Source organism: Pristiophorus japonicus, chromosome 16 (genome assembly GCF_044704955.1).
Source record: "Pristiophorus japonicus isolate sPriJap1 chromosome 16, sPriJap1.hap1, whole genome shotgun sequence".
In the NCBI taxonomy this organism is placed as follows: Eukaryota; Metazoa; Chordata; class Chondrichthyes; family Pristiophoridae; genus Pristiophorus; species Pristiophorus japonicus.
In genome coordinates, this window is record NC_091992.1 from 16,865,492 (window position 1) to 16,889,435 (window position 23,944).

At 44.3% G+C, this 23,944-nt stretch overlaps 1 protein-coding gene and 1 non-coding gene across 2 annotated transcripts in view; one reads left to right on the forward strand and one right to left on the reverse strand.

Annotated features, from left to right (window-relative positions):
* The window catches only part of vps53 (VPS53 subunit of GARP complex), a 274,701-nt gene that overhangs the window by 157,810 nt on the left and 92,947 nt on the right, over window positions 1–23,944 (reverse strand). Inside the window, exons 9-12 of the mRNA XM_070857048.1 lie at window positions 21,527–21,670; window positions 20,243–20,385; window positions 19,497–19,638; window positions 7,668–7,763 (exon numbers count right to left, since the gene is read on the reverse strand). Coding sequence (XP_070713149.1) covers window positions 7,668–7,763; window positions 19,497–19,638; window positions 20,243–20,385; window positions 21,527–21,670 — 525 coding nt within the window. The remainder of the gene's footprint in view (window positions 1–7,667; window positions 7,764–19,496; window positions 19,639–20,242; window positions 20,386–21,526; window positions 21,671–23,944) is intronic.
* Window positions 15,579–15,764, forward strand: LOC139227229 (U2 spliceosomal RNA). Its single transcript, XR_011587416.1, has one exon. It is a non-coding gene; the product is annotated as a U2 spliceosomal RNA (small nuclear RNA).

Consider the following 23,944-nt stretch of genomic DNA (forward strand, 5'->3'; position numbering starts at 1 on the left):
AGAGACCAGTTAGTCTGACATCAGTAGTAGGGAAAATGTTGGAATCAATTATTAAAGATGAAATAGCAGCGCATTTGGAAAGCAGTGACAGGATCGGTCCAAGTCAGCATGGATTTATGAAAGGGAAATCATGCTCGACAGAGCTTCTAGAATTTTTTGAGGATGTAACTGGTAGAGTGGATAAGGGAGAACCAGTGGATATGGTGTATTTGGACTTTCAAAAGGCTTTTGACAAGGTCCCACACAAGAGATTGGTGTACAAAATTAAAGCACATGGTATTGAGGGTAGTGTATTGATTGACGTGGATAGAGAACTGGTTGGCAAACAGGAAGCAGAGAGTCGGGATAAACGGGTCCTTTTCAGAATGGCAGGCAGTGACTAGTGGGGTGCCGCAGGGCTCAGTGCTGGGACCCCAGCTATTTACAATATACATCAGTGATTTAGATGAAGGAATTGAGTGTAATATCTCCAAGTTTGCAAATGACACCAAGCTGGGTGGCGGTGTGAGCTGTGAGGAGGATGCTAAGAGGCTGCAGGGTGACTTGGATAGGTTAGATGAGTGGGCAAATGCATGGCAGATGCAGTATAAAGTCGATAAATATGTGAGGTTATCGTGGCAAAACCACGAAGGCAGAATATTATCTGAATGGCAGCAGATTAGGAAAAGGGGAGGTGCAACGAGATCTGGGTGTCATGGTACATCAGTCATTGAAGGTTGGCATGCAGGTGCAGCAGGTGGTGAAGGCGGCAAATGGCATGTTGGTTTTTATAGCTAGGGGATTTGAGTATAGGAGCAGGGAGGTCTTGCTGCAGCTGTACAGGGCCTTAGTGAGGCCTCACCTGGAAAATTGTGTTCAGTTTTGGTCTCCTAATCTGAGGAAGGACGTTCTTGCTATTGAGGGAATGCAGCGAAGGTTCACCAGACTGATTCCCGGGATGGCAGGGCTGACATATGAGGAGAGACTGGATCGACTGGACCTGTATTCACTGGAGTTTAGAAGAAGTGTGAGAGGGGATCTCATAGAAACATATAAAATTCTGACGGGACTGGACAGGTTAGATGCAGGAAGAATGTTCCCGATGTTGGGGGAGTCCAGAGCCAGGGGTCACAGTCTAAAGATAAGGGGTAAGCCATTTAGGAACGAGGTGAGGAGAAACTTCTTCACTCAAGAGAGTTGTTAACCTGTGGAATTTTCTTCCGCAGAGAGTTGTTGATGCCAGTTCGTTAGATATATTCAAGAGGGAGTAGGATATGGCCCTTACGGCTAAAGGGATCAAGGGGTACGGAGAGAAATGAGGAAAGGGGTACTGAAGTGAATGATCAGCCATGATCTTATTGAATGGTGATGCAGGCTCGAAGGGCCAAATGGCCTACTCCTGCATCTATTTTCTATGTTTCTATACCATTCATTCATAGGCGGTCCCTCGAAACGAGGATGACTTGCTTCCACGCCAAAAAGGGATGAGTTCACAGGTGGTTCAATGAAGCACCGAGTATTCCAGGTCCTGAACTGCTAGTTGACGTGTGGAAGATGCCTATGCATGGATTCTTTTAACGTGTGGTGGCCGTTGTACACCAGCCACCACACAGGTTGGACAGAGTTCGGTCTTGGTCCAGTGGCATTTATTCATAAATAACGGTGAGCGCCATTAGCATTGCTGTTACTTCAGCAGCAAATTCTGGCCCATCTGTTTTGTTTTTGGTCTCCTTCCACCCTCCCCACACCCGTTGGGCAGATATAGAAATGTGCACCTCAGCACACTAGGCTTAGTTAGTAACTGCACTACAAGGACATGCATAAAACCACAGGAAAGTTTAAAGTTCAATCTCTGGTTGGCTTGGAGTTGCAAAATCTCAGATGGCTTCAGTGCCCTGGGCTATGGACAGGAAAGCCAATTGAAGCTTTAAAAAAATATACATATATTTGTTCACTGGTTGTGGGTGTCGCTGGCAAGGCCAGTATTTAATGCCCATCTCCAATTGCCCTCGAGAAGGCGGTGGAGAACAGCTGCAGTCAGTGTGGTGAAGGTACTCCCAGAGTGCTGTTATACTTCTTTGTAGTGGTTTGGTACAACTGAGTGGCTTGCTAGGCCACTTCAGAGGGCGGTTAAGAGTCAACCACATTGCTGTGGGTCTGGAGTCAAATACAGGCTAGCTAAGGATGGCAGATTTCCTTCTCTAAAAGGACATTAGTGAACCAGATGGGTTGTTACGACAAGCCGGTAGTTTCATGCTCTCCATTACTGACACCAGCTTTTTATTCCAGATTTATTTAATTAACTGGATTTAAACTCCCCAGCTGCCGTGGCAGGATTTGAACTAACATCTCGGGATCATTAGTCCAGGCCTCTGGATTACTAGTCCAGTAACATAACCACTATGCTACTGTACCCCTAATCTCTGCTGGAAAGTGTGTCTGTAGATATCAGGTAAGGACAGGACAGGACTTGATATACTATTTTTATATGGGGGGGGGGCATCAGTCAACTGATGAATGGCCACTTGGGCACTGGATCGATAGCGTTAATCCCCAGCATGAGGCAGCATCTTCAGGAGTGAGAGAGAGAGCAGAATTATTTTTTTTTAAATGGTGGATATGTCCTGGTTTTGAACAGATGTTCAAAAATAATTCAAGTTGGCTGGGAGTACTATTTATATGGCTGAATTTTCACAGAATTATTTTTATACAGTGCAACTTCGTTAAACTAACATTAACAAAAGCCAGACTTTTTCCACTCAAGAGGAAAAAAAACCCTAAGAAGTCTTAATTCCCAACAACATTTTTGGTGGTTTTGAATCTAGCTTACTCAGGCTAGGAAAGTGATCCCGCTGTTCCGATATAATTAACTAAGCAGAGTCAGCAGATAAATCAAAGCTCCAAATTCCAGCATCTTCCTTGAGGTAGATTTTACTTATCCAAAGGACTGAGAAAATAATGGCACAGGGGCCGCTGCTCAAATTCTGCAAAGGTAGCCAGACCATTTTTAACCTTTACGCTTGGAATCACAGAATTTGGTAAATTTTGTAAAGAAATGGCCAGTTAATTAATAGGCACTTTTACATTGACAACGTGTCACTGACAGCAATCAGGTGTTGCTTCTGCTGCTCTACAATAGAGGTGAACTCTGTGTCCCTGATCGTGCCCTGGACTCGACTTTTTGTAAATCCCTTGAGCCCGGGTTGGAAGTGTGGAAAATATGGGCCTCTTCCAATTAGTTTTCTAACCGATACAGTAAAAAGTTGAGCGTTAATCTCAAGTCACAGTTTTTCTAGAACCACAGCATCAAAATAAAAGTGCCGAGGTATTAATTTCCTAAAAAAAAATCTAGGCATTTTGGGGACTTTAGATGTAATTGTGGTCACTATACCCCCACTATCTGCCAATACTACAGCACTACTCACAAAATACTGAATGAATTTGACAATTTAAAATCACTCATCCTCTCAGCACACATTTGCAAGAGAGACCAGAAAATGTCAATTATAAAGTTCAATGTCAAAGGTACTGAATCATTTCTTTATTTGTAGAATTTATGAAAAGACTAATTGTGCCCCTGCTTATTGTTGTACAATTGCCTTGGATTTGTGGCAATGCAGAGCTGTTTTAATACAAGGGTTGGACAGATTGAGCAGACTCGGCCTATATTCCCTCAACTTTAGAAGAATGAGAGGTGATCTCACGGAAACATACAAAATTCTTCAGGGGCTTGACAGGATAGATATAGGGAGGATGTTTTCCCCTGGCTGGTGAATCTAGAACACGGGGTCACAGTCTCAGAATAAGGGGTTGGCCAGTTAGGACTGAGACGAGGAGAAATGTCTTCACTCAGAGTGTGGTGAATCTTTGCAGTACTCTACCCCGGAGGCCTGTGGATGCTCAGTCATGGAGTGTATTCAAAACAGAGATAGATAAGATTTTTGGCTACTAAGAGAATCAAGGGATATGATGATAGGGCGGGAAAGTACAGTTGAGGTAGAAGATCAGTCATGATCTTCTAGAATGGCAGAGCAGGCTCAAGGCCCAAATGGTGTATTCCTTATGTTCTTATGGCACGGTGATTTTATGTGCAGAGCATATATTGTTGAGAGCTGCAACAGCCCAATATTTCTCACATAGTTTTAACCTCTGGCCTCGTAATTATGATTTTCTACTGTACAATAGTTTAAAATTGAGGTTTTCAGCAAATGTCATATTGGAAACATAACCAGTCCTTTTATTTAAAAAAAAAGGTTGAATTCTACAAAACCACCACATTTGAAAGAATATAAAAATTGAATGATGTGGTTTCTCTAGAGCGACATTAGCTGGTTGCCCAAGCGGAAGGACTGGTCAACAACTGAAAGCGGGGTAAAGAAAACAGACATCAGTATTCCCTGCTTGATCATAAAATCACCTTGACAGGTCTACCCCACCATTAACGAGCCAAACAAGTCAATCATTAGCTCACAAATCAGATTAACAAACCAGCCTCGGCATCAGTCAGTTGAAATCTCCAATCACCAAACATGTCAGCTTGGAGCCAACAATCTCAAAGTGACCATACCCATAGAGCTTGTCCCATCATAACATAACATAAGAATTAGGAGCAGGAGTAGGCTATTCAGCCCTTCGAGCTTGCTCTGCCATCAAAAGATCATGGCTGATCTTCTATCTCAATTCCACTTTCCTGCACCATCCCCATATCCCTTGATTCCCATAATATCCAAAAATCTGTCTGGAATATACTCAAAGACTGAGCCTCCATAGCCCCCTGGGGTATTGAATTCCAAAGATTCAACACCCTCTGAGTGAAGAAGTTTCTCCTCATCTCAGTTCTAAATGGCCAATCCCTTGTGAGACTGTGATCCATCGTTCTAGACTCCTCAGCCAAAGGAAACAACCTCCCTGCATCTATCCTGTCAAGCCCTGAAAGAACTGTGTATGTTTCAATGAGATCACCTCTCATTCTTTTAAACTCCAGAGAATATAGTCCTAGTCTACTCAAACTCTTCGCATAGGACAATTCCCCCATCCCAGGAATCAGTCTGGTGAACCTTCGTTGCACCCCCTCTATGGCAAGTATATCCTTCCTTAGGTAAGGAGACCAAAACTGTACATAATACTCCAGGTACGGTCTCACCAGGGCCCTGAATAATTGCAGTAAGACATCTTTATTCTTGTACAGGTGCAACGTCCCTATTCCGGAACTCCAAAGCCCAGAATTGTCCGAAAATCGGACACTTTGCACTTAGCTGATGGAGTCGTCCGGAAACGGGACATTTTTGAGGCAAAACCTGGCACGGATTCGGTCGAGGATTCCAGATTTCAGACTACTGATCTTCTTGTCTGAAATCTGGAAAAACCAGCACGGATTCGGTCCCGAGGATTCCAGATTTCGGACGTTGTACCTGCACTCAAATCCTCTTGTAATAAAGGCCAACATACCATTTGCGTTCTTAATTGCTTGCTGTACCTGCAGGTTAGCTTTGAGTGATTTGTGTGCAAGGACAGCCAGGTCCCTCTGAACACCAACATTTCCCAATCTCGCACCAATTAAAACATTTTAAAATTAAGGAGGAGATGGTCACGAGTTGGTCAGTAGACAACTGACAAGCACCGGTTTGTGCCTGCTGTTCACCATTATATCTTGGATTAATCCTTGCCACAAAATCTAGCACGGTTAGCTTTTGTTCAAAGGGTTTCATCCATTCCTTTTAATGCCTGTGAATATGAACCTAAAAGTCCTCTCCCCTTCCACGTCACTCAGATTCCCCCCCATTAAACAGTTCAACTAAATGTAACTGCCTCACATTTACTATTTTTAGTAAATTCCATTTGCCAATTTTTTTGCCCATTCCATCTTAACAATAACCCCTTGTAGTTTTTTGGGGGCATCAGAATGATTTACAATACTCTTATTTTAGTATTGCCTGAAAATGTGGCCACCGTTCCATCTAGCCCTATATCCAAGTCCTTGATGTACAGAGTGAACAAAAGTAATCCCAGAACTGGATCCTGTGGGACACCCAACCACTCCAAGAAGCTGCCCTCAATTCATCCCTTCCAAAACAGGTTTTGAATCCAATCTTCTCCTTTACAAAGGCAACAGAAATAGTTTCCAGAAAGTGGTCATACAAATCATTTTAAATTATTACAATACCAGGCACAGCTACTAATTCTTATAAAATATATAGATTATCATGATGTGCAACATAATGGATCTGCCACACATGCCATGAAGCTATTTGAATATGAAAATAATTTGAAGCACTTTTTCTCCTTAAGCAGAAAAATGGATCATCAAGAAAGCAACTTTTGTTTTCCTTACTAATTCCTGCTCCCCCGCCGCCCACAGTCTCTTGAACTTTAATACCAGGGTACAGTTCCAGAGACGCCCTCCAGTACCTTATCAAAGTGCTATTATTCATGTGAAAGCACAGATAGTGAGTGGTGCAGACTATTTAATCATGAGGATTGCCACAAATGAGCCCGATCCTGTCCCCGTCCAACACATACATACACAACCAGCAGAGATTGCTGAACTGTTATTTTTCCACTCACCAGCCCAGTCCAATTAGAACAACTCTACTGTTGCCACAGCTGAAATCAACTCAGTCAGTACTTAAGAATATAAGAAATAGGAGCAGAAGTAGGCCATTGGCCCTTCGAGCCTGCTCCGCCATTTAATAAAATCATGGCTGATCTGACCTGAGCACACACCAAAGAGGGGTGAGGGGGGTGGGTGGGAATGGACCCTTTAAACCCAGGGTGAGATATGTGTAACTCTACCTTCCTTGTACACTTACATATCATTATTGAAGACGGTGGGTTCAAATTTAATTAACACAGGATCATATTTACCAAGGTCTTTTACGATGTGTAAGTGTCAGCTACTCACTGGATAAATCTGCTGAGCTATCAGGGAAGTGAGCGTGCCTTTTAAAAGACATAAGAGCAGGAAATTTTCATCCTGAAGAACTGTATCTAGAAAAGCAACTTGGGCTTCCAGCAATTTCTGTCAAACAAGACAGGACTTACAATCCATAACTGCAATAAATTCAGATGCATTACATAGTATGTATCATTTACATGATTCTTTTTGCCCTAGTGTTCACAAGACATCAACCACACCACAGGAGCAGCGGCCAAGAAAACAGTTTGTTTTTGTTGAAAGTGAAAGGATTTCCATAAGTTACATATTTTTTAATGTGCAGAAATGGCACACAGGTCAGGAGTCTATCCCTGCTATTGGTCTCCACATTAATGCAATTTAAATATGATTCCGTGTTAATTACATTTGAATCCATGTCTTCAATAATGATACGCAAGTGTACGAGGAAGGTAAAGCTACACATCTCTCACCCTGGGCTAAAGAGTCCGTTCCTCCTTCCTCCTCCTCCTCCACACCCCCCCACCCGCCACCCGCCCTCGCACATCACAAGCAAATCACGAAACAAAACAGAGAATGAGCAATTCCCAGTTGGGGCTCTACAGGCAGTGAAAGGAGTCTGTGCATTTTCCTTTTAAAACATTGCCCAAACTTGGAAGTAGAAAGCTTTGCACACTACTGTTCTATCCGTAATGCACCACAAGGCTGAGCAATTCTCAACATTAAAAAAACAGCAGCAGATATCCCCAATTAAATAGCACAACTTGGCTTTTTTTTTTCTTGCCCCGCTCCTTACCTTCTCCAGGTCTCCGTCTTTCTCCGAGTCACACTCTGCTCCAGTTTCATCTTCCAGGAATGGATTTGTAGACTGCGGCACTGGTTCTGGCTTTTTCTGTCGATAGGGAAAGGAGAGCACTCAGTTAATATACAAAATCTCACCATCACTTAAAACATTTTGGGAGAAAAAGTATATTTCACCCTCCAATATACAACTCAACACACATATGAGGCAACTAATAAAAAGCAAAGTTTAATTTACAGCCACTGTATAAACTACCAGTCGGTACAAATGTAGAACAAAAAAAATCTTGGAGTTCTACTTATGTCGTTCTCTACCGCAGGAGGCCAGCACCATCCCTCCCAGATATAATCCTTCATCTCTTTCACTGATTCAAACATACTCTGTTCTCTTTCATTGGCTATAAAGCACTTTGGGACGTCACGAGGTCGTGAAAGGTGCTATATAAATGCAAGTTCTTTTTCCTTTCACTTGAACCATGTTCGATTACTTTTAGCCAGCTTGCAGTTCCTAATGTTGATAAAGCAAATAATGAGCAGATACGTAAAGGTCATCGGCAAACCTTGCTGACTTAAATCTTTTTTAAATCCTGTTCCAAGTCAGCAAGAAAGTCTGTAGAATGCATGTATCTGAAGTAAATTCTCAATTCAATTCTAATACTGTTGCTCAGCTGTAAAGAACAGGTTGGTAGGAACAGATCTTACTCTCTAGGATATCTTAACCAGAATTTTGATTAGTGCTAAACGTTATAAAATGCTGCCATTGTATTGGGAATGACATCCAGGTACTGGTACGAATGCCAGTCTTCATTGCAATAACTAATGACCCTCGGATATCACCGAACACCATCCTTCCAGCTCGGAGGCCCTCAGTGACAATGCCTGGCAGCCTGGGTTTGAACAGTCACAAATGGGAACACTTCTGTGCATGATTTTTATTTGTAATTCAGCAAAAAGTGGGGACTATCTATTAAAACTATTGCAGCTCTGTTGAAGTCAAGTATCATTTCTGAACACTGCTTCCACTACCCATCTACAATATACCAAATGCTACATGGCAGCCAGAACGAATGGGCTTTCTCAAAACATGTTCTCAAATTCTATACCAGAACTTTTGCTAGCCCAATTAGGCAGTGGAAAGGTAAATATTTTGCATTAATAAGAATTCCAGCATGCAAGACGTCTAAATGAAAACACAACACTTGGTGTAATTTACCCCCTCGTTAGTTCTAATTAAAATTAGAAAAGGGAGGCTGCTCTCCCAAAATAAAACATAACCGAAATACCTTAATCTCCACAGTCAAAGCTGTGACTATTTAGCTGCTATTAAAACTGAACTAAAAAATGAACTCGGCACAAAGCAGGTAGGCAAAGTTATGCACATTTATTATTGAAAGTGGCTGTTAATCAGTCATACTGTACTCCAGGGAGAAACGGCTGGACTAATTAAGCTGCATTCTATATACATGAGTAAGAAGGACTCAGTCACAGTGCAGTACAAAACACCTTTGAACTAAAAAAGTTTAATGAATCTGTTTCATTGACATTCATCTTTTATGCAACCAATATAGTAAAGCCTCACATTAAGACATATCGCACCTTCTCTTATTCTAAATCACCCATTCCCATGAGCTTAAAACTGCGAAACTCAGCACATAGTATTACAAAGTTTTTACAGTACAGAAACAGGCCATTTGGCGCAGCAAGTCCATGCCGGTGTTTGTGCTCCACACGAACCTCCTCCCACCCTTCTTCATTTAACCCTATCAGCCTATCCTTCTATTCCTTTCACCCTCATGTACTATCTAGCTTCCCCTTAAAGGCATCTGTTATTCGCCTCAACCATTCCCTGTGGCAGCAAGTTCCATATTCTAACCACTCTCTGCTTAAAGAAATTTCTCCCGAATTCCCTATTGGACTTATTAATGACTATCTTATGTTTATGGCACTTAGTTCTGGTCTCCCCCGCATGTGGAAACATTTTCTCTATGTCTGCCCCATCAAACCCTTCCATAATCTTGAAGACGTCTATCTGGTCACCCCTCAGTATTCTCTATTAACTCTCTCAGTTTCCTTTCCTCCTACAATCAACTTTTATGAAACTCAAACTTAATGTCACCTAATCACTACTTCATATTCCCTGACACACTTGTCAGATTCAACGACATCCTACACTACGTGTCTTGATCGCTTGTCTAAGATTTTCAATTAAAAAAAAGTGAACAATGTTGTATGGATCATCACAACCTCTAATGAATTTATGGGGATTAAATGGATACTTTGGGCTAGAAATTCCGTTGCGCCCCGTTTGGGATGATAACTTTTGAAAAGTGAGAAAAGTATCGGCAGGCGATAATCCTTTTTTCAACCCAAGAACTTCAGCTTCAGCGCTCCAAGAGGGAAGTGGAATGCTAAATCTAGCGCTGCCACTTCTCTTAAGATGCTAAAGAGTGTGAGAGGGACGTCAGCGGCAGAACGCTGAAGTTCAGTGCAGTGCTGCCGGCATCAGAGGCTCCCTCCCACACTAATGATGTTTTGCAACATTCTTCTTCTTACTTCTGTGGGGCCAAGGGACCCGCGCGACTTCCATTACAGCGCCCAATCACTCAGAGAATGAAAGGCTGAGGCACTGCGCAGCAATGAGCCGGCAGAAACATTCAGCAGGTACCAGATCGGTGCAAAGAATAAAGTTTGCCTTACCTGACCACCACTGCCTTTAATTATCGCTTCCTAAGCAGACAGCCGAGGTGACAACACCTTCTCTGTTGCTGCCGTTGTTGACGCCCGGCGATGCAGCGGGGGGGCGAGACCGAATATTACATCCAGAGCGGTAACGGGGCGCTGCGCAGCTGATGACGTCATGAACTACGGGACGCAAGAGACCAAGGCGGCAACGGGAGGTGCAAAGCAGCCGAATTTCTCCCCCCTTAAAGCTAGCCATTTAATATGATACAGGTACATTGTATTAGACACAGGTTAGACGTGGCAGAACAATAATTCACTTGCTGCACTCTGCCAATGCCGTAGCACTCGCAAGCAAATACCTGTGCATCACACAGTTGCAATCAGTGTTGGACATCTTTCTGAACTGCAGTGGGGAAAAATGTGATGTGGAAATTGTAGTCTTGAAAGAGGTGTCAGCGACCATTTTAACGACCGTACATACTCGATGGGAGTTTGAAGCTGTGCGGAGCACGGCATTTATACAAATGTTGCATTTAGGTGAGTTACCCAATGTTACTGGTTAACTGCAATTATGCCGAATGACCCGAAATTCACAAACTGGCCTGGAAACAAGTCATCACAAAGTTATGTAGCTTACAGCTGGCAATCTTTTGACCGCTTGCATCAAACAGAAACCACTAGTGACGGTTCAAATAGTTTTATGGTCCTGCCTCGGTCTCCTGTCTCCCTGCAGTACTTAATTCTAATAGCTTGGAATCTAATCTGGTAAAACTTCCAATTTTCAAAAGACTTTCTCAAAAGCTGCTTTTGACAATTAGAAATGATTTTGAAAATGTGTTAATATTGCATATAGGTTGCATCTGCATTAAAAGCATCATCTCACAGAACATTGCACAGATGTTTAATTAAACCAATAAAAATAATTAGCTCTGCAAAACAGAAATATTGCTTTCTGGCAATCAATGCACATTATGCTCAAACCCAAATTTAGATGTGTGCTGACAAAGAAGTCATTATAGATGCTATTCAACACCACTGCAACTGTGACAAATTACTTGCTTGCTCCATGACACACACAAACATGGTCAAATATGTAGCTTTTGCACACCAGGCGTGGAACAGCAGATGACTTTGTCCAAAAAGGTAATTCCTGTACTAAAAAGCAGGTCAACTGCTTGCCTGGGAGCAATAACAAATACACGCTGGACCACACAATGCTATTCAAAGGGTCTCCAATGAGAGAAGTATGAAAGTAAAATCAAATGTGCAGGTCGTACTTTTACATATAACTGGGAGGAGTGATTTAACAGTCTGGCCGGAACAAGAAAACTCTTGAGGCAAATGCACCAGTTTTCATGGTATTGTCAATTATACACCTCGACATAAGCATTCTTTCTGGTTATAATTACGGTACGATACATCCCCATCAAAATACATTGCTGCAGGTTTAACGCAGTACTCAAAAGATTCCGGGTGGTCCAGTAACTCCACCCGTACAGAACTGTACATCCATAAAGAACTGTAGTGTTAGATTTAGCCATATGACCAATCATACAATGAAGTCAGTATTCAGGCACTGCTATTAAACCGGATGGCCGACTAATATTTTGGGGGTAAAAAAATCATACTAAAATATTGGTTTATTTACATTCTACCACTCGAGGAATTTGTAGAATATCCACAACATATGCTAAAAACATGGGCCTCAATTTTCCCGAAATATCTGCGCCATTTTTTGGAGGAATAAATTGAAATCTCCAAGTTTCCCCAAAGTTTCTGCGCAAGCGCAATTCACTTAGGAGGATTTTTTTAGGCTACGATTTTTTTTTAACCTCATTGGGCGTAACCTGCCACCCGTGCCAATTCTGGCCAGCTCCGATTTACTCCAATTTTTCTTAGGGCGGCGTGTGTAACCGCTCTGGAAAACCCTTCTGGGCAGTTAACAAAATTGGCGCAGATAAGAGAATCAGCGCAGAAGATCCAGTTCCAGCAGCAGCAGAGAGGGAGAGAAAGGAGGAAAGAAGAGAGGAGAGAGGTGGGGAGGCCTTTCGGCCAGGGTTAGCAGCGGCATCCAGCACTGGCAGGGTAGGGAGGCCTTTTGGCCAGGCTTAGCAGCGGCACCCGGAGGCCTTTTGACCAGGCTTAGCAGCAGCACCCGGAGGCCTTTTGGCCAGGCTTAGCAGCAGCACCTGGGGACTTTTTGGCCAGGGTTAGCAGCAGCACCTGGGGGCTTTTTGGCCAGGATTAGGAGCGGGACCGGGAGGGGGGAGGGGTGGGAGGAGGGATAGACTTTTGGCATAAACACTAATAATTTAATGGTGGTAAGCTGCTGCAATGTGCAAAGTGCTTGTGCAGGTTGCTGTGAGCTGGCCAGAATGTGTTGTATGTTTCACTTTCCAGCCTCAGCCCGCAGTGTGTCCCTTATTACCGACAACTCGATCTTTTTGGTGCAGATCTTAGGCTCCACCCCCAAAGCTAAAGGACAGGCTGCGCGGCATCAAAATCAACAATTCAAACGGGGAAAGTTGAGTGATTTTTTTTGCTGTAGTTGGGCCCAAAAAAACAGGCGTAACTCCAAGTATGCAAAAAAACGGCTTTGGGGAAAATTGAGCCTATGATTATTTCACCAACCTATTCTTCATTTTTACAAATTCAAGTCAATAACTGACTCCAGAAAACTGAGTTTCCATGCATTGGGAGATTGAAATTATACTGCCACTTTTGTGGTTCCTGTTTTGCATTGACACGAAAGTGGCAGCAACCTGACTCCACGACACATTAAAGTCAAAGAGGTTAAGCATCTCGCACTAGTCTTCCACTTCAGCCGGTATAACTCCATTCCTCTGCAGTATACAGCAGGACACTGCATAAGCACTCAATGTTACAGCTCAGCAACAAAGCATATTGAAAGATCTGTCTGTGTCCTGTACCTATGCACACTAAGGTCAAAGAATTATATTTTTGTTTTCTATAAATGTTTGCTTATGGTATGATATGTGCAAGCATACAATATGTGTGCATCATGTCAACATCCAGGGTATATGTGTATTTTGGGGCCAAAAAACAGCTTTAGAATAGGTGAAACACTCATGAAATCTGTGTTACTCTACTAATCTCAGCCTGCATTGCACACTGCAAACACAAACTAGCCTCAGGTTGCTATGTACAGTACAACTGCAACCTTCCTCTCAGAATCCTTGGTCGAAGAAAGATTCAGTCTTGAAACTCAAACTTAAAGGAGCTAGCTTCGCCCGCTTGTGGCCAGACCACCAGACAGAGACCCCTTTTCATCCCCATCCCTAATGACTTAACCCCAGCAGCAGTGCTCCTGATCTTGGAGAATAAAAATTGGTGAAGATACTATCCTTCTGACAGCCATGCCGCCCGTCGGCTGTTTGATAAGGAGCAGGACTGGCTGACTGGAAAAATCCACACCCTAATCTTACACTGTTGCAAGAAGGAAACTAGAGGAAGGTAGCAGAAGTGGCAACATAAGGAAAACTATTTTTTTTTAAAAAATGATTTTAATAATAATTGCACATCATTCCTTGTATTTACTGCCACAGTTCTTTTTCGGTCTGAAGAATGGAATGTCAAATTGGACTTTAGATTTTGATGATCCAACTGAACATTACTATAACGTCACAGCTTGCCTTAGTTCTCTTTTATATAAACGTTATCTCAGGTTAATTTATATTCTTTTCACTCTGATTTGCAGCCCCCCACCCCCCAAAAAACACTATATCCTTCAGCGAGGAGGAGGGCTCAAATATCACCAACAGAAAGGAAAAACAATAGCTATTTTGAGAAGGATTGTAAAGTGATTTTCACCTTACAGCCCTGTATGGAATCGGCAGAAGATATAACTCATGTTCACGACTTGTAAATAAACTGCAGTCACAAGCTTGCAAATGTGCAGTCTTTGTCTGTTGGTGCGGCTACTCTTAAATCCACCCTGTAAGGAAAATATAGCTGGTTCTAGAGCACCAGCACATCACAGAAGCTAATCTGCAACATGCAAAGTGTTAGTGCTTGGTCTAGCTGCCAGGTACAGCACCAGACAAAAAAAATGGGGGTGTTCCAGATTGGGGGGGGGGGGGTGGGCGGGGGGAGAAGAGACTCTGCAACTTGCCCGAAACAAATCACACCCTAAAGACAGAGCAGCATTAATATTGGACAAGGAGAATGCTATGGGCCAGGTCATGAGTGGTAACCAACTCTGCAAAGTAAAAGCACTGGAAATACAGTAAAACTGTAGAAAATTCAATTTCAAGTCAAAAACAAGGAAAATAATTACAATTGAGGAACGGTGACTTAAGGAATAAAAACAGACAATGCTGGAAACACTCAGCAGGGCAGGCAGCATCTGTAGAGAGGGGAACAGAGTTAACGTTTCAGCCTTACATCAGCACTGACTTAAGGAGCCTTTACATTAACGAGCCCAGCCAATAGCAGATGTGCGCCACGGTGCAAGCGGCCTAACCTATTACCATAAAAAAGTGAAGCAATGCAGACTGATGGAAAATGTGGGTCTGTAAATCTGTCAATTGGTTGTAACGCGAGTGTTTGCTCTCCACATTTTATGGCAGGACCCAGCATACCTACAGACATTGACTCAGAGTATAAAGCTGAGACAGTGGCATGCTGAGCGTTGCATCTTAACTCAACCCCGCCAGCCAGCAGGTTAGGCCCATTTTTCTTACCCAACTCTCAGCAAATTCCCAGACACCGGCCCGAGGGGCTGAAGAAGGCCAGTCACTGCTGACAGGCGTGTGGGCACAAGGAAAGTAATTAGTCACAAAGAATGCGGAAAGAGCTCAGAGGTCTGGCTGTCAAGGACCATTAGCATCTGACTAACACTGTCTGCCGAAAATGTAATGGAAGTTTCTTGTGCATAAATAAACTGAAACCAGACACTAACATTTTGAGATTTTGAAGAAGACCGTAGATATTTTTCTTGGCAACTCAGACAGAAATTCAAAGCTGCCTACACAGATTGCTTTTTTAAAAAAAAGACTTCAAATTGGCTATTTTGGAAAGTTCAAATGCTGTAATGCGTTTTCCGAAGACGAACAAAGGTGTTTTGCTGTAGGGAGATTAACCCTCAGTGCTTTATTTATACTGCACAGCCTTTACAGAAAGCAGTCCTGCAATAACAGTTGCTATAGGTACCTTCCCATTTATAAACGGTAAGGCGTTTTCTTTTCTGCCGATATCTAAAGACACTAATCCTAGTATGCGAGGCATGAGGGTAAGATCAAGTGTAGTATCTGTTCTTATCATTTTAATATCCCCTATGGGGACATGATATTGAATTGATTTTTGGACAGGGAGCTGGATCAGGGGCATGCCCCGTTCACTCCATACACCGACCTGGTATTGCAATATTTCCAGGAACGGTGCAACTTCGCCTCTCGGCCTTTTGGCCTAAGATCAAACACATTGGCGCAAAGTGATCTTTGGCGTTAGAGTTGATCTGGAACGAAATTGGATTAAAAAAAATTTTTTTTAAATGAGGGTAAGGAGTACAGAGAAGGACATTTGTTCAAGCGCTGATGACGTATTACTGATGGTTTTAAAACCTTCCCCCACCTAATGGCCCAGAATGGTCGCCATCGTTCTGCCTTTGAAACTGACCACAACTTTGGGATTTGGTGCAGGAAATGCTGAAGTTGCGGTTTGTCCCAAACAGGATGTGCACATCCTACAACCAGCCCCCCTGCGCCCCCCCCCCCCAAGCCTGCCCCCACCCCACCCACAGAGCTGGAAATCTGTGTAATCAGGGAAACTGATGAAAAATTCGGCTCTTCGCAGTAATGTTAAATTTCTCGCTAAAAGTTAGACCCAAAGGGATTATGTGAAACTTGGGTTTTGACAGATTATTGACTGCTAAACAAAGGTTAAGGGTTCGAAAAACTCATTTTAATTTTGTGCAGTGTCAAATTTGTCCATTTTAATAAAAAATTAATTTTTTTTTTAAAAAAAAGAGTTTGTCTATCTTTACTTCAGGCTTGCCCTTTTCCCCCTATGAGACCGAATCTTTGTTTTGCTCTCCAACATTTTTTAAAAGTTAGAATTTTAAGAGCTTCCTTACTTCCTTGTTTTGTGTGTGAGAATTCTGCGTTTTGATTGGCTGCTTAGACAGCTTGTTGACATCATAGCAGCTCCCCACTATACTCATTGATTTAAATTGAAGGTCAGGAAACTCAGATCGCGAGATCCTTGTGCAGAGCGTACTTCGGGGACAGCGGCGAACGTCTTTGCTTCACTGCTGGCCGCAAATTCTGGACCAATGACTTTAATTTGGGATTATGCCCTGATTTCAGGGTAAAAGATAGAGTGGGGAAAGTCTCAGGCTCCTACTTTAAATATCAGTTGCTTGCACAATGAAGTTGTATAATAGGATCTTACCTGATCTCCTAAAGTGGCGTCTACTTGAGCATAATCACTGTCCCATGCTTGCATTCCTCATTAGATATTATCATGTCCACATTACAACAGGCCTCAGGCAAGACATTAAGAGGTGGAAAGTTTTCTCTCTCTTATTACCATATAATGTCCAGGCCAAACAAATCATTCATCGGATTAGTGATTAGGTGGAAGTAAACTACAGAACCAGTGGGAACCTGTTCAACCTGCGCCGTCTCCAGGCCAGATCAGAGACCACCCCAACTTTTGTCGTCGAGCTACAGTACGTGGACAACGCCTGCGTCTGCGCACATACAGGAGCTGCACTCCAGGACACAGTCGACGTACTTACTGAGGCGTACGAAAGCATGGGCCTTACGCTAAACATCCACAAGACAAAGGTCCTCCACCAGCCTGTCCTTACCGCACAGCACTGCCCCCCAGTCATCAAGATCCACGGCACGGCCCTGGACAGCGTGGATCACTTCCCATATCTTGGGAGCCTCCTATCAACAAGTGCAGGCATCGACGACGAGATCCAACACCGCCTCCAGTGCAGCCTTCAGCCGCCTGAGGATAAGAGTGTTTGAAGACCAGGCCATCAAGCTCATGGTCTACAGGGCTGTAGTAATACCTGCCCTCCGGCATGGCTCAGAGACATGGACCATGTCAAGTTGCTGGAGAAATATCACCAACAATGTTTCCGCAAGATCCTACAAATCCCCTGGGAGAACAGGGGCACCAACATCAGTGTCCTCATTCAGGCAAACATCCCCAGCATTGAAGCACTGACCACACTCGATCAGCTCCGCTGGGCAGGCCACATAGTCCGCATGCCAGACACGAGACTCCCAAAGCAAGTGCTCTACTCGGAGCTCCTTCATGGCAAACGAGCCAAAGGAGGGCAGCGGAATCGCTACAAGGACACTCTCAAAGCCTCCCTGATGAAGTGCGACATCCCCACTGACACCTGGGAGTCCCTGGCCCAAGACCACCCTAAGTGGAGGAAGTGCATCCGAGAGGGCGCTGAGCACCTCGAGTCTCATCGCCAAGAGCGTGCAGAAATCAAGCGCAGGCAGCGGAAAGAGCGTGCGGCAAACCAGTCCCGCCCACCCCTTCCCTCAACGACTTTCTGTTCCAACTGTGACAGAGTCTGTGGCTCTCATATTGGACTGTTCTGCCACCTAGGAACTCACTTCAGGAGTGGAAGCAAGTCTTCCTCGATTCCGAGGGACTGTCTATGATGATGATGATGATTAGGTGGTGCTGAGCTTGGGTTTCAAAAACCAGTAGACTGTTCTAGGAAGAGAAGACTGGGAAATTCTATGACAAGACCAAGGCAAAAAAGAGCAGATAAGAAACTGACAAACTAAAAGGAGGGGAGGGGGCAGGAAGGAAGTTGAAATAAAATTCAAATGAGTGAGATGAATGAGGCAGAAGGGGTGAATAGGAGAATGAGAGCAGCAAAACCAGGTCTTCGTGTCATATTTGATCCTGAAATGAGCTTTCGACCACATATTCGCAGCATAACTAAGACTGTTTATTTCAACATCCGTAACATCGCCCGTCTCCATCCTTGCCTCAGCTCATCCGCTGCTGAAGCCCTCATCCATGCCTTTGTTACCTCTAGACGACTATTCCAATACACTCCTGGCTGGCCTCTCACATTCTACCCTACGTAAACTAGCAGTGATCCAAAACTCGGCTGCCCGTGTCCGAACTCGCACCAAGTCCCGCTCACCCATCACCCCTGTGCTCGCTGACCTACATTGTCTTCTGGTTAAGCAACGCCTCGATTTCTAAATTCTCATCCTTATTTTCAAATCCCTCCTTGGCCTCACCCCTCCCCATCTCTGTAATCTCCTCCAGCCCCACAACCCTCCGCCCTCCCCCTCCACCCCACCCCCACCCCTCTCCCTCCTCCCTCCTCTCTTTCCCCCTCCTCCCCCTCCTCTCTTTCCCCCCCTCCCCTCCTCCCCCCCCTCCCCTCCTCCCTCCCCCTCCCCCTCCTCCTCCTCTCCTCCCCCCCCTCTCCTCCCCCCCCTCCCCCTCCTCTCCTCCCCCCCCTCCCCCTCCTCTCCTCCCCCCCCTCCCCCTCCTCTCCTCCCCCTCTCCTCCCCCCTCCCCCTCCCCCTCCCCCTCCTCTCCTCCCCCTCTCCTCCCCCCCTCCCCCTCCTCTCCTCCCCCCCTCCCCCTCCTCTCCTCCCCCCCTCCCTCCCTCCTCCCCCCCTCCCTCCTCCCCCCTCCCCCCTCCCCCCCCCCTCCTCCCCCCTCCCTCCTCCCCCCTCCCCCCCTCCCCCCCCCCTCCCTCCTCCCCCCTCCCCTCCCTCCGAGATGTCTGCGTTCCTCTAATTCTGCCCTCCTGAGCATCCCCGATTGTAATCGCTCAACCATTGGTGGCCAGGCTTTCTGTTGCCTCGGCCCCAAGCTCGAGAATCCCCTGCCTAAACCTCTCTGCCTTTCTATCCTGCTTTATGAGGCTCGGTAAAATCTACCTCTTCCTGCACTAATTTCTCCTTAAGCGGCTCAGTGTCAAATTTTTTATTTATTTATTTATTTATTTTAAATCGCACAATACTCCCGTGAAGCGCCTTGGGGCGTTTCACAACATTGAAGGCGCTATATAAATACAAGTTGTTGTTGTCTTAGCAGTGTCGAGAGTTGGTGACAATACTACCCAGTGTTCCAAGAATGAAACAGGACAGAGGAAATTTCAATACGGACAATTTCTTACCACTATGCCATCTGTCAGCGTGCTGCCCGAGAACCGCTTGGCTAACAGGCCCTCAAAATTTGTTGTTCTCTGAATTGCAAACAGCAGCAGCTTCACTTCAATTTCCTTGGCTCTTGTTCGCATTATTTTAGCCAGCTCGATCCTGAGAGAGAGGGGAGCAAAAAAATTCCCTTAGGCAGGACCCCCCATTCTCACATTTTCAACAAAAAAAAAAGATATTCAAGGAACAAAGAGAGAGGAAGGAATTGACAAGTTGAAGGGAAGTTCAGAACGTCACACCAGTCACCTTCCAGTTCGAGAACGCCTGAGGTCGGATCCTGGTTTCAGTTGCCACTCGTGTGTGGACACTCTCAGTGCCGAGGTTTTATCAGTCCTCCGATGCTCTAATTTGGGTCACGTGCAGGAGGAAAGATTGAAAACGGTCTGAATTCATGCTGTTGAAGCACAGTTCTTGTGATCTAGTCATGGTGTGGCCTCAACAGTGACTTCAGGCATCCAAGACTATTTGATCCTGCCAGCTGAAGAACAACAGCATGAGGACAGGAAGGCCACAGCCATTTGTAGCTGGGGAAAACTTTTAGAGGATTTAAAAAAAAAAATAAAGAGACGACAATCTTCTGAAACCTTTAAGTTAGTGAAGCCATGCCACTTCATTGATTTTGGAAAGACAAGAGGAGCTCACGGCAATCTAACAAAATTGAAGGAAAAAGGTGAACAGAAAGCATCATCGTGTTCCTGATTAATACCTGGTGACATGGCAAAACTCCACCGTGATCCGTTCACTCATGCACCACTCCACTGGGAACATGCGGCCATATTTCTCTTCGTAATCCACCAGTTGCCGCTTAATCCATGCGTACCGTCGGTCTATCTTATCCAGCCATGCCACCTAGCAAAAGCATTAAAATTAAAAGGTGAGAAGACAATGCAGTTTTCCTTTTGTGAACGAGATGCATACCCTCTACAGCTGTTTCTATATTGGGGGTAGTGGGGTGGGCCAGGGCTATCAGCTCCCATTTTGCAGGTCTCCCCCGGGCCTAAAATAAACTTGCTGCCTTCACTCAAGTCTTCCTGTCAGCCAACCTTGGCAAATACAGCAAGTTTACTTTGGGGTTGCCAACTGCGACGTTAAGACACACACCTTGGGAGCTGGTGGCTGTAACACAACACTAAACACAATGTGAAAGCAGCTTACCCAAGATAAGAGTATCAGACCAGTCTGCTAGTGCCTCGTTTTAACTCATCTCAATACCAGAGCTGCACCAACAGGTTCATTAACATAAAAGACACATGGGACACGGTCATTAAAGTGGGGAGTAAATAGCCTATCGGATTACTGTTTAGTCTACTTCATGACCTCTGACCCAACACAGTCATGAATCGGTCAATCTGCATGATGCCCGAGTGCGGAATGCAGGGTTGTCAAGTGATTTGCAAATTCATAACAAGCCCTTTCCTGTTAAACTAACAAGGTCATGTAAGCTCTACCCTTAAATTTGTTTTTCTATGACAATCCGATATTACCATAACAATTTGTATATTATTGTATTTCTAGGATAACGATCTAATATTCTCCTGTAAGCACCAAAGTCTCTGGCCTCGTTTAGTACCTCGCCCCGCTAGCTGTTGTTCACGCTAAATCCGAGCGGAGGTTCAGGTCGTGGAGGGCATCGCAGCTGAGCCCGATCCTAATGTTGCCCGACGTGCACATAAGGAACTTGCCAACAGGAGTCACAGGATAGAGATCAGGAGTGGGAGCCATGGCTGATTGGCTTTCCTTCCCAAGCCCAGACACTGAAGCCAACTACCCATCTGGCTGAAATCGACTATTTCCGCAGGGACAGCAATTTTAAAGCTAAGTGTGAATTCTCTGAAATGCAACTTTTGAGTTCATCCAGCAAGACCCCCCCGAATTTCATTCACTTAAAATATTGCAGCAGTTACGAATGCCAATTACAGACCAAAGACTGGCCTCGTGGGCCTCCTAATAATTACTGTAAGCTGAAGCATTCATTCGGCTTCATACTTACATCTTGGTTTTCTTGGAACAGAACAAGGTACTCGGAAAGATGCTGCTTTGTAAACTTTTTGATGATTTCCTGTTTAATTCTGGGATCCAGCACATTGGCAACGAGGCAGGCATCGCGTAGGACGTTACTGGGACCTGCTGGTCTCTGCAAAGATGAAAAGGAAAATCCACCAATAATTAGGTGTCCAGTGAATGCATCATACATTGGTTAACGTTTTATATAACACATTCGAGAAAGGGTTGCCGTAACCCAATGTTTACGAGATATCTTCTCCATTTTAGAAACTCCACCTTCTCTCTTTCATGTGTTGTTGAATCATAAAATTCAATGAGTTCAACAGAAAAAAATTGGGTGAACACATTTTTTCGTCGCACATTTGAGTGTATGATTTAGCATGGTTGCAGCTCAATATGTAACTAAACCAGTTTTTACTGAGTTCTAAAAATGAGTAACGGTTTAGTGATTCATAAACCTCCAACAGAAAAATCTAGTTAATGACTGTCGTCTTGCCAAATTGATGTTACATTGGAAAAACATAAGTTCCAAGGTCAAGCTCAATGAATAAATTGGTTTATCATCAATTCAAGTTCGTACAAAACATATTAATTATTAAAGGAAAATGTGCAGTTGTAAGTCATTTAACTTTGACTGTGATACGATTTCAATATAAAAATGGAAAAAATCCACTCAATTCCTCTTCATTCTATTGTAAAGATCTCTTTCTCCAGTTTTTACCCCCACCTGCACCATTCGACATCCCAGAGGGCAGATCGGCCAACAGCTCTTTCTCCCAATATCATTCTTAAGCCGATCGTTGAAGGTGTCTAAAAGTAGCCACATTGACTTGTTCTTCATTCTTCCTTCTTTCTATGTAGGGAAATCACACTTCAACTCCACACATAATGGCAGAGCTAGAAACATAGAAAAATAGGTGCAGGAGTAGGCCATTCGGCCCTTCAAGCCTGCACTGCCATTCAATAAGATCATGGCTGATCATTCCCTCAGTACCCCTTTCCTGCTTTCTCTCCATACCCTTTGATCCCTTTAGCCGTAAGGGCCATATCTAACTCCCTCTTGAATATATCCAATTAACTGGCATCAACAACACTCTGCAGCAGGGAATTCCACAGGTTAACAACTCTCTGAGTGAAGAAGTTTCTCCTCATCTCAGTCCTAAATGGCCTACCCCCTATCCTAAGACTATGTCTCCTGGTTCTGGACCTCCCCAACATTGGGAACATTCTTCCCGCATCTAACCTGTCCAGTCCCGTCAGAATCTTATATGTTCCTATGAGATCCACTCTCATCCTTCTAATCGCCAGTGAATAAAGGCCCAGTTGATCCAGTCTCTCAATAGCAAGAACATCCTTCCTCAGATTAGGAGACCAAAACTGTACACAATATTCCAGGTGAGGCCTTACCAAGGCTCTGTACAACTGCAGTAAGACCTCCCTGCTCTTATACTCAAATCCCCTAGCTATGAAGGCCAACATACCATTTGCCTTCTTCACCTCCTGTTGTACTGCATGCCAACCTTCAATGACTGATGAACCATGACACCCAGGTCTCATTGCACCTCCCCTTTTCCTAATCTGCCGCCATTCAGATAATATTCTGCCTTCGAGTTTTTGCCCCCAAAATGGATAACTTCACATTTATCCACATTATACTGCATCTGCCATGCATTTGCCCACTCACCTAACCTGTCCAAGTCACCCTGCAGCCTCTTAGCGTCCCCCTCACAGCTCACACTGCCACCCAGTTTAGTGTCATCTGCAAACTTGGAGATAGTACACTCAATTCCTTCATCTAAATCATTAATGTATATTGTAAAGAGTTGGGGTCCCAGCACTGAGCCCTGCGGCACTCCACTAGTCACTGCCTGCCATTCTGAAAAGGACCCGTTTATCCCGACTCTCTGCTCCCTGTCTGCCAACCAGTTCTCTATCCACGTCAGCACATTACCCCAAATACCATGCGCTTTGACTTTGCACACCAATCTCTTGTGCGGGACCTTGTCAAAAGCCTTTTGAAAGTCCAAATACACCACATCCACTGGTTCTTCCTTGTCCACCCTGCTAGTTACATCCTCAAAAAATTCCAGAAGATTCGTCAAGCATGATTTCCCTTTCATAAATCCATGCTGACTTGGATCGATCCTGTCACTGCTTTCCAAATGCACTGCTATTTCATCCTTAATGATTGATTCCAACATTTTCCCCACTACTGATGTCAGACTAACCGGTCTATAATGACCCGTTTTCTCTCTCCCTCCTTTTTTAAAAAAAAGTGGTGTTATATTAGCTATCCTCCAGTCCATAGGAACTGATCCAGAGTCGATAGACTGTTGAAAAATGATCACCAATGCATCCACTATTTCTAGGGCCACTTCCTCAAGTACTCTGGGATGCAGACTAT